This window comes from Coptis chinensis, chromosome 4 (assembly GCF_015680905.1).
Source record: "Coptis chinensis isolate HL-2020 chromosome 4, ASM1568090v1, whole genome shotgun sequence".
In the NCBI taxonomy this organism is placed as follows: Eukaryota; Viridiplantae; Streptophyta; class Magnoliopsida; order Ranunculales; family Ranunculaceae; genus Coptis; species Coptis chinensis.
The window spans coordinates 28,918,053-28,929,856 of record NC_141459.1 but is presented as its reverse complement, the minus strand read 5'-3'; the positions used below and the strand labels follow the sequence as shown (position 1 = coordinate 28,929,856).

General features: G+C 38.2%; 1 protein-coding gene and 1 pseudogene across 1 annotated transcript; both read left to right on the top strand.

The window, feature by feature from the left end:
* Window positions 1-1,693: 1,693 nt before the first annotated feature.
* Window positions 1,694-4,325, top strand: LOC147503063 (chaperone protein ClpC, chloroplastic pseudogene; annotated as a pseudogene).
* A 2,818-nt stretch (window positions 4,326-7,143) lies between these two features.
* On the top strand, window positions 7,144-11,236 carry LOC147503062 (uncharacterized). The gene has a single exon (XM_086607896.1). It carries the CDS (start codon window positions 7,347-7,349, stop codon window positions 10,752-10,754), a length of 3,408 nt encoding a protein of 1,135 aa, XP_086464022.1. The 5' UTR covers window positions 7,144-7,346; the 3' UTR covers window positions 10,755-11,236.
* Window positions 11,237-11,804: the final 568 nt, after the last annotated feature.

Here is an 11,804-nt window from a genome sequence, read left to right as displayed (position 1 = left end):
AGTCTCGGCTAAGGCAATTATATAAGCCATTTCCTAAATTGGTTTGATTAAACTATAGCTTTCTTGCTTCGTTTTTCTTTGTGTGTGTTTTCTCAATTTGTACTATTCTGCATTCTACACTTCCATCTATACTTTATAATTTTTCATCATTTGGTACTTGAAAAGGTCTTATGATAGGTCATTAAGCAATGTATCACTTGAATAGATTCACATCACAATATTTGAAGCTATATATTGTTTCATCCCCTTCTTCATACATCCCATACTCTCCGGTATCACCAAAATACATGGTTTCCTGGATATTAAGCATTGCATAAGTACTCTTTTACCAGCATTCTCATTTGCCCAAATTCTTCTTCTAACCTCTGATATATAGGGTTCACATGCTGACTTATTCAAACATCATACCATTGACTTGGTTTTGTTTTTTAGTCATTCAAAACTGAAATTGTCTCTGAATATGAATAGATTGAGAGGCAATTAGTTTGATTTTGATTCTTAATATTTGAATTGTTAACTGTGGATATTTGTTGGCTCCTCCTTTTGATATTCCGTGGTTTGTATGAATATCAAATTTGGCTATTAATGAACTGATAGTTTTGCAAGTGACGTGGTTGCTATTTTTGTTTTTCAAAGTCTCTGAGGTCGGTGTTTGTATAACACGTTCAAAGAACAAAAGATATCATGTGTTTTTCATGTAACAGGTCGTGTGCAATCTTTGTCTATTTTTTTCTTTATCGGATTGGATATTAAATTTGATCTATTTGAAATAATTACTAATTGTGTTTGCTTTTGTGTGGATTTTCAGCGATGTTCCATGCTGGTACATTGCTTTCAATAGGATGGTTAGACTTTAAAATCAAGAATTTAACACGACTGACGCAGAACAAAGCAAAGCTATAGAAAACGTTGTCACTGATGCAAGTACTTCCTATCGCCCATTTCTTCTTATATATATTCTAGCTTTGTGATTTATTATATGTTTGTTTGTTATGAACCGGTGACATGAACACAAATCTCATTTAAAAAAACTTCAGTTCTGAATCTTCAACATTGATACCTGTCTCCAAGTGTATATTAATGTGTGAGCGTATACTGTTTCTCATATATAGTTCCTGTTTGGAATCCTGTCAGAGTTGGATTAGCATGAGTTTTCCGTCTCCAGCCAGTGATTGTAGGAGAGCAAATGAGTTTTACTTATGGGTTTATAAGCACTGACTTGGTTTGAAACCATTTTGATTCCAGAGCTCAGGTAATTGATGATGACTTTGTTGTTTGTTATCTTTATTTTAGTTTTACCAAAGTTATTATGACCTTGGGAACCATTCACAATTTGTCATTTTCTTTTATATGTTGATGTCTACTTTCGTTGGATTTCTATGGTAGCAGGCTAGATTTCTTTTTTGTAATCACCAGTTTAACTTTTACTGTTCACTTTAGGCAAAAAAAAATTTCACACACCAAATTGTTGCGTAGCCTTCTGTATATGTTTTTTTGGGAATTTATGTTGGTAATCACGAACTGTTTGATTAAATGCTTATTTTATGTTTATGTTTGTTCTACTTTAATATTTTTTGTTATATAATCGTTGTATTAGGTTTACATTTTGAGGATAGTACCATGGATTAAATGAATGGCCTACAATAGTACTGTGTGAATAATTGGTCTTTCTAAACCAATTATATTTTTATTCATGGTGATCCAATTGGCCCAGATCACAAGTTTAATTGACAAAGGTAAAGAGAAAACCAAGGCAGAGAGTGAGGCAAGTGATTCAGGTCCTGTCGTGTGATGGTTGACATACAACATATTGTGTCTTCAGGGACTGGAATCCCAGTTGACAAAGTATCAAGTGATGAGTCTGATAAACTCCTCAAGATGGAAGACACACTCCACCAAAGAATCATTGGTCAGGATGAAGCTGTCAAAGCTATTAGCCCTGCCATCCGCCGAGCCCGTGTTGTATATGATATCAATGGTAATGCCTGTAACCTTTTATTGATAATATGCTCATTTCCATGGCTTTCAAGGAGGCATTTACTACATTTCAATAAGAATTCATTTCTTTCCCATTTTCAATTAATAACTTTTGGAATTTAGGGCGAGAGGTAGAGGAAGTAGAACCAATACTGGATGCGCTACCAAAACTTGAACAGTAAGATCTTAAATCCCAATAGCCTTTTCACCTTTATGATTGGACAACATTTGATCTACTTAATATCTAATTGTCAACCAAAGAAGTCTTAAGTATATGCACTAATAACTTATTCCGTACGATCTCAGGTACATATATTGTTCATCGGCCAGGTGTATATCTCAAATCGATATGTTGCCTCATGTTGAGGTGAGTTATGATCATGCACTGCTTTCAGTTATGTTTAGCTATAATTTGGCATATGTAATGAAACTTTACTCAAAACAAGAATCATAAGATGGTGTTCTTGAGTATAAAGCAAAGACGGAACCGTTTCACTAGCCAATTAATTTAAGCCCATTAATGTTTCCCTCAAAATCTTAAATATGAGCTGCGAGGTCTTCAAAGAATGTTGGGAGTCTATTTGGTCATTGAAAAAGGTCAAGCCCCATATTTTCAGCTTTCAATAGATACACCGGAAGCCTTTTACGTTAGGGAAATATCCCTTAACGATCCACGGTTAATCTGCTTTCGGATGCAATCGGGCGTAAGACATGCTTTTAGGACATTATTTTATTGTTCTAGAAACTCATAGTTGACAAAACCTTTGGCTTTTATCTCGTTGAAAGCGAAGGAACCGAAAGCAATTAGTTATGTTCGAAGTTTCGATCTTTAGATCTTCTTCTAACTTGTGTGGACTGTATGATAGGTTGATGCAGAGATCCAAAGAGTAGGCACAAAAGGAAAGCTTGAGACGTAAAACTTACTACAGAGAGAGATGTGAAGTGGACTTCAATAAGACCGGTCTACATTTATGGCCCTTTGAACTATAACCCAGTTGAGGAATGGTTCGTGATAGAAGTTGACATACAGCATATTGTGTCTTCATGAACTGGAATCCCAGTTGACAAAGTATCAAGTGATGAGTCTGATAAACTCCTCAAGATGGAAGACACACTCCACCAAAGAATCATTGGTCAGGATGAAGCTGTCAAAGCTATTAGTAGTGCCATCCGCCGGGCCTGTGTTGAGCTGAAGAATCCAAATCGGCCTATCGCGAGTTTCATATTTTCAGGTCCAACTGGTGTTGGAAAGTCGGAACTGGCGAAAACGCTGGCTACCTATTACTTTGGTTTTGAGGAAGCCATGATCCGGCTTGATATGAGTGAGTTTATGGAGAGACATACTGTCTCCAAGCTGATTGGTTCACCACCTGGTTATGTCGGCTACACTGAGGGTGGTCACTTCTTGAAGCCGTTCGCCGCCGAACTATACTGTGGTCCTCTTTGACGAGATAGAGAAGGCTCACCCCGATGTCTTCAATATGATGCTTCAGATTCTGGAAGATGGGAGGTTGACAGATAGCAAAGGACAGACTGTTGATTTTAAAAATATGCTACTGATAATGACCTCCAATGTTGGTAGCAGTGTAATTGAAAAAGGAGGTCATCGTATTGGATTCGATCTTGACTATGATGAGAAGGACAACAGCTACAACTGGATAAAGAGCCTGGTTACCGAGGAATTGAAGCAGTACTTTAGACCAGAGTTCCTGAACAAATTAGACGAGATGATTGTCTTCCGGCAGTTAACGAAGTTGGAAGTCAAGGATATTGCAGATATAATGTTGAAGGAGGTATTTGAGAGGCTAAAGGCCAAGGAAATAGAGCTTCGTGTTCTGAGAGATTTAGACACGAGTTGTTGATGAAGGATACTGACTGAGCTACTGAGTAAGACCTCTAAGGAGAGCAATAATGAGGCTTTTAGAGGACAAAGATGGCTGAAAAGATGCTCTCTGGAGATATCAAGGAGGAGGATTCATTATCATGGACGTCGATCTTTGATGGAAATGTTACAAATGCTTAATGGAAGTAGTGGGACTCTTGAATCGTTGCCCCCAGCATTGCACAGTAAACAGCAGCTCTTCCGTGATCCGATGTTCACAAGCATGTTATTTGTATTTTTAATTACATCTAGATAGATTTAGTTATCCGTTACATACATACATACGATCACACGCTATAATGAATGCATTTCAAGGCATAGGCAGGAGAATTTATCCCGTAAAGCAAATGTTCCTGAAATAACATTGTAATATAGACATAAATTATTGTGTGATGGATTAGGTGAACAGTCTATCTCTTCCGTCCCTGCTTTGTTCTGGGGTTCTGACATCACTTTCATATCTTAATAGTATGTCATCTTTTCTTTTTCTAGCCAAACTGAGTTTACTGTGCATGTGCTCAAACTGTTTGTCAGTTACTTTTTGAAGGATTGGTGCATTTTCTGCACCTTGAGGTACTTGGAAGTATGCGTATTTAGATGGGAAGCAAATTTTAGACCACGCTACCCTACTCATATTTTACAAGAAGAATTTGGTGAAGCACATAATTCCTTCAGTCAACATGCCCATCACATTGCAAAACTTGCATCACTGTGGAATGTTGCAAATGTTTCGTTCTCTCTGATTTCTTGGCATAATAACCAAGTTATCTCTGGGTCTCATTCCCATATCTAAAGTTGCTCTATAAGATTTGGGTGTCATTCAAGGATGTACCTTGCATATTGCCATTTCAGCATGTATATTTAGAAGATGGGGAAAAAATCTTTGTAACACTGTAAAATTGTGAACATTAGGAAAATATTAGTGATTAGTATTCACATCTTTTGTATTTTAATTATTATGGTCAAGACCCTTTAAGGTGTCTGTTGTAGTTAAGGAAAGTCCCCCCCCCCCCCCTTTACAGATTGCTAATTTAGTAGAAGCTTTTACTTATTATTATTATTTTTTTATGTCTATGGAATGGAGGGGGCAATTACTATCTTTTTTCGTCAAATTTAGAGGAAACAATTATTCTTTGTGACTATGTTTACCATGCCGTAGGGACTTCAATTCAACTTAGAACCTATGATGGACAATTGCATTTTTTTTTTATGAACTTACACAACATTACCTAATTGTGTTCCACACTTCTAAGTTCCACCTCTAAAACCACGTAACATTTTATGTAATATTTTTTCTAAGAATATATATGTTGCCACTATGTGATATGCTATAACGATATTTAATGGCTTCTATATTCTTTTAGCATGCCAGTTTCAGAAGCTAATGAACTTAGTATGCTAACATAATTTCATAAAAATTAAATGTAGTAGACACCGATATTATATTCAAATACAAATACCTGTTAACATGATCTATTTGTCATCCACAAAGACTTTGAGGACCATATACATTCATCTTTTTTTTCCTCCCATTTTTTTTCATGTACTTAGATTGTTCTACGATTGCGGCATTGCAAATTATTTGTAAACAGAAAATGATATTTAAGCAATAATATATATTATGAATGTAATGTACATGATTTTTAAATTGTAGTATTTGTTACACTTGCAGCTTTGCTAGATTTTTTGAATTTCATGTATAAATTAATAACAAATTAATTAGTAACAATCTGACATAGCTCTCCTCTTGATAACTATGTTCACATTCTCTTCAATAAATTTTGTGTGTCGTTCATGTGCAGAGCACGTGCATTTTGCTAGTATATATAGTTATGATTGTTGAGCAAAATTTTAAAAGAACTAGTACGTATACACGGGTTTATTTTCTAGTATACATAATATAACACCTACAAAATGGGGCTGTCATACGGGGTCTCAAATTGGCTAGTATGATAAATACAACCTCAGATAATATGAAGCCAAATTTGAGGCGGTCGTATAGCTACTTCAAAAATCTCCGTCGTGCACAATTTGAAATTCATTTAACTAACAAACGGCACAATTAGTTCAATGATCTAATGATATAGCTCTTGAGGTTTCATCGTTCACTATGGGGCCGGTTTGATGTACAAAACTACAGTTACGACTTATGTGCAGTAAGAAAATACAATAAAACATATAAAAAATTGAAGAAAAAGTGAAAAACAGTACTACACTAGGGCCGAAGAAAGCCATGAAACAATTTGGCAGAGAGAGAAGGAGCACAGTGGCTTAATTATATAAGGGAACTCTACATCTGGTCTCAAAAATAAATAAAAAATGAAAATCTGAATTCTAATAACGTAGTATTGAATGTAAAGCTGCTGGGGTGTGTGAGAGTACTGACTAGTGACGAATGGGGTCGGGCAAGCCGGAATATGTGTACTCTTCAAAGGGGAGGGAGGATACCCTAGTGGGCTATTTACTTTTACAAATTTAATACCAACCAGGACAACTGAGTGAGTTGATTTAATGCCCATTAGATCATTCTATTGTTGTGAATTCTTGATAAGTTGATATCCCCGACCCCCCCAAAGTCAGCTACTTATTCGATTCGAGTGGCCACTAGCACAAGTTTGGTTGTTGGTCGGCAACGTAGTAGAGAATGTCGAAATTACGACTTATGGCCATCGGTAACTTTTTTCTCTAGTGAACTCTTCAAATTTAAATTGGAAGAGCAATAATTGGTGACATCATTTTTATTTGATACAGTCCCTTCAAAAGTTCAATCCAGTCAAAGAAAGAGGAACCAGAAAAAAGTGGAAAGCAAAATGTAATGAGTCACGAAAAAGCGATAAAAGAAAAGAAATAAAAAAGCTAGCGCTACGGTGCTACCCTGCTAGGTATAGATACTATGCAATTTGTATGGGTAAAACCACGGAGGAGCAACTCACCAGGGTGGATCACGATTCACGAATGATTCAGGGAGCAAATTTTGTACAACAGAAACCAATTTAAAATGAATGTTAACGGGGATTAATTTCAGACAATAAACTTCTTAAATTCTTATTCACACCCCAAAGTTTCGGTATTACCATATAATAATTCAACAAATCACAAATAAATTTTCACATTCGATTACCATAAGCATATCATTTGATTTAAATTTGATGACAAAGCCTGAAATTGTGGCATTTCGAGCTATGTCTATTAGCCATGCTGACTGAGTGTTGAGGCCTCGAAATCTAAAAAGTTGGTTTAATTTACACCTATTGTCCCCTTGTTTTTAACTACTCTTACCAGTATACCGGCAGCTCACTCTCACCAACTAAACCGCATTTCAAACAAGTCATTTCTGAAGAGAAAAAAAAGTAAGAGGGGGGCGGAGACAAACAGACTAGTGCTGCACACATGGCGACGACGTCTCATTGCAGACGCTCCTCCAACGTTCTTCCAGCACAAAACTAGTCTACTCCTCAAAAACACTCCACAATATTATTCCACCACCATGTCAACTTTTCATCTCTGCTTCCTACTTTTACTAGTCTCATTTGCTACTGCTCTTACTACTAACCAAACTGAAACTGAGATTCAAGCCTTACTCTCGTTCAAACAAAACCTCCACGACCCACTTGGTTCACTAGATGGTTGGGACTCAAGCACACCTTTTGCACCATGTGACTGGCGTGGCATTTCATGTTACAATACTCAAGTCCATGAACTCCGTTTACCTCGTCTTCAACTTTCAGGCCCCCTCACTCCTCAACTCTCCAAACTCACAAACTTACGTAAACTTTCTCTCCGTTCAAATTCACTCAACGGTACTATCCCATACTCCTTATCAAAATGCCGTCGTCTTCGGGCAATCTTTTTACAGTATAACTCATTCTCTGGCTACTTCCCACAAGAGATACTCACTAATTTGACAGATATTCAGGTTCTGAACATAGCCAATAATATGTTATCCGGTACCATTTCCGCAAACGTTCCATCCAGTTTAAGATATCTAGACCTGTCTTCAAATGCATTCACTGGTGATATTCCAAGTAACTTCTCTGGGGCAACTTCATCCAGGGTGGAACTTATTAATCTTGCGTTTAACAAGTTTACCGGACAAGTCCCACCGAGTTTTGGACAGTTACAACAACTTGAGTATTTATGGTTAGACTGGAATATGTTACAAGGTACATTGCCATCTGCATTAGCAAATTGTTCTTCACTAATTCATTTTAGTATTCAAGGGAATGCACTCAGAGGACTAGTTCCATCTGCTATTGGAGCGCTTCCTAGTCTTCAAGTGCTTACTCTTTCAAGGAATAATTTGTCGGGTTTAATTCCTTTGTCTATGTTTGTTAATGTTTCTGGTACTAGTCCTCCATCTTTAAGGATTGTTCAGCTTGGGTTTAATTCTTTCACGGGTCTCGTTTCGCCGAAACCCGGGTTTTTCAGTGCTTTGCAAGTATTGGATCTTCAGGGGAATCGAATGAAGGGTAAGTTTCCGTCTTGGGTGACGAATGTATTGTCTTTGAGTGTTTTGGATCTTTCTGGTAATGAGTTTAGTGGTAAACTTCCTGTGGAGATTGGTGGGCTAGTTAAGTTGGAAGAGTTGAGAGTTGCGAATAATTCGTTGAATGGTGAGATTCCAGCTGAGATTTTGAAATGTAGCTCTTTACGGGTTCTTGATCTTGAGGGGAATCAGTTTTCCAGTGATTTTCCGGCATTTTTGGGTGGGTTAAGGAGTTTGACGGAATTGTCTCTTGGTGGGAATTATTTCTCCGGGTCGATTGCCCCGTCTTTTGGGAATCTCTCGGAGCTTGAAACGTTGAATTTGAGGGAGAATAACTTGACTGGGGTTGTGCCTGAAGAGATACTGAAGTTGAGCAACTTGAGTAGTTTGATTCTCAGTGGTAATAAATTTTATGGTGCAGTGCCTTCAAGTATTGGGGATTTGAGGACTTTGAAATTTCTTAATATGAGTAATTGTGGGTTTTCTGGAACAATTCCAGCCAGCATTGGGAATTTATTGAGTCTCACAACGTTGGATTTGAGCCATCAAAAATTTTCTGGTGAGGTTCCAATTGAACTTTCTGGTTTGCCTAATTTGCAGTTTATTTCATTAGAGCAGAATATGTTATCTGGTGACTTACCTGAAGGGTTTAGTAGTTTATCGAGTTTACGGTATCTGAACTTAACGTCCAATGCTTTCTTTGGTGAGATTCCAGCAACTTACGGCTTTCTGCAGGGGTTATTGGTACTGTCTTTATCTGATAATCGTGTTTCTGGCACGATTCCAGCTGAGCTTGGTAACTGTTCTAATCTTGAAGTACTTGAGCTTAGATCGAATCGGTTAACTGGTGGGCTACCAGTTGATCTTTCAAGGCTTTCCCATTTGAAGGAGCTTGATCTTGGGAACAATAATTTTTCAGGTCAAATCCCCGAAGAAATCTTGCAGTGTACAATGCTAACGTCTCTGTTATTGAATGAGAATCGCCTTTCAGGTAGCATACCAGACTCGATATCTAAGCTATCTAACCTAACTAGGCTGGATTTATCTGCAAACAACTTGACTGGTGTAATTCCTGAGAGTCTTACTCATATTGCTGGATTGAGATACTTCAATGTGTCCCGGAATAGTCTTGAGGGTGAAATACCAGCAAGGCTAGGTTCTCAATTCAATGATCCTTCTGCTTTTGCAATGAATGAAAATCTATGCGGAAAACCATTGTATAAGAACTGTGAGAATGTGAACAAGGCTAACAGAAGGAGGAAGATGAAGAAACTGCTTTTAATGATAGGTGTTGCAATTGCTGGAGCATTACTTGTTTCATTGTGTTGCTGCTGTTATATCTTTAGCCTTTTGCGATGGCGCAAACAGCTTCAAGCAGCAGCATCAGGGGAAAAGAAAAGAAGTCCAGCTCGTACAAGTTCAGGCGCAGAAGGTGGTCGTGGTAGCAGTGAAAATGGGGGTCCAAAGATGATCATGTTCAATAACAAGCTCACATTTGCAGAAACAGTGGAGGCAACAAGGCAATTTGATGAGGAGAATGTCCTTAGCAGAGGGCGTTATGGTTTACTATTCAAGGCTTGTTTCCAAGATGGTACAGTACTCTCAATCCGCCGCCTTCCTGATGGATCAGTCGAGGAGGGGGCGTTCCGTAAAGAAGCAGAGGCACTAGGGAAAGTGAAGCATCGGAACCTAACAGTTCTACGAGGCTATTACGCAGGTCCAAATGTCAGACTTCTAGTCTACGACTACATGCCTAATGGAAACCTCGCGACACTTCTCCAAGAAGCATCACACCAAGATGGTCATGTACTCAATTGGCCAATGCGACATCTCATTGCTCTAGGGGTTGCTCGAGGTCTAGCCTTCCTTCACACATCCACATTGGCCCACGGCGACATAAAGCCTCAAAATGTTCTCTTTGATGCCGACTTTGAAGCTCATTTATCAGACTTTGGGCTCGACCGTCTAATCACCCCTACTCCAACCGAAGCCTCAACTTCATCCACCGCAGTTGGGACAGTCGGATATGTGGCACCAGAAGCAATCCTAACTGGTGAAACAACGAAAGAATCAGATGTGTACAGTTTCGGGATAGTACTGCTAGAGTTGTTAACCGGAAAGAGGCCAGTGATGTTCAATCAAGACGAGGATATCGTCAAGTGGGTGAAGAAACAATTACAAAGAGGACAAATATCAGAACTGCTCGAACCGGGTTTGCTTGAACTTGATCCTGAATCATCAGAATGGGAAGAGTTCTTGTTAGGAGTGAAAGTAGGATTGCTATGTACAGCACCTGACCCATTGGATCGTCCGTCGATGACCGACATTGTGTTCATGCTTGAAGGTTGTAGAGTTGGTCCTGACATTCCTTCTTCAGTTGATCCCACTTCTCATCCTTCACCAGCCTAGAAACTCAAGATTCCGAACATTCCGATATGTTGTTATCTCGTTTTCTTTTTATTTCACCTTCTATTTGGAAGTCAAATGTTTCGGTCAACTCAAAGAATCAAACAGAAAGAGAAGCTTTCGGGACCACCACATCATTGAATTACCCGCCAAAACCCACGTGGCAGAATCAAAAGTAGCCGTTAGTTGGTCTGAGGGAAATGTCACTTCAATCAGAAAGAGTTCTGGGCTCGGGCCCACGTTATTTGTTTTTTTTTTCCAATGGCACGTGGGGTGGAAGTGATGTTTTTTTAAAAGTTTGTATTGAATGTAGATCCACAGGATCAGCTGGATTTAACAAGCTATCAAGCAAGTAATTGACCTCTAATAATTCTTTTGTTTAGTACTTCAGTGTACTTTGGGAAGTGATAGACTGATGGTGTTTCCATTTTATGTTGTATCAATTTGGGGTGTGCATTAAAAGATGATTTTGGCTGTTTATTCAAGTCCGTGCCAACTCGTCCTTTTGTTTTTTTGTACATTTTCTGATATTAATAAGGCCTAGTATATGTCTTGGAATGTGGTGGCATTGGAGAATGGGAAGAGTTTGGAGGTAAGTGAAGACAGATTCGAAAACAGGTGACCGTTGAGCATCTTCTCTAGTCTCTACTATCTATTTTTTGGTTGTTTGTTATTGTTTGGCACATGCAAACAAGATTCCTATTCTAAATCTGGTTTTATAGTGGACTATCTCCTTTTACCCTTAGTAGAAGAGTTGGTAAATGCAAAATAGTTTAGAACCAATAGACGAATTTCTAGATCTATAGAAATCTATCTAATTCATATCAATAAAAATACGAACAGAAATAATGCTGCTACAGAGCGAAAAATTGTTAACATCCATATTCCACGAACTTGACTCAATTTGAAAATTAGGCCAACCAAATCAACCCTGAATGTTGGATTTTCAGGTTTAGGCATTCAGTACATTTGGTTATGTGTTTGTGACATAGCGGCATAGTGCTGGCTCCAGATTTGCAGCATATCAGTCACCCAATGTCTTTTAGGCTTTCA

Bases quoted from the DNA above. Each gene is read 5' to 3' on its own strand.
- LOC147503062 (XM_086607896.1), top strand. From the start codon at position 7,347: ATGTCAACTTTTCATCTCTGCTTCCTACTTTTACTAGTCTCATTTGCT.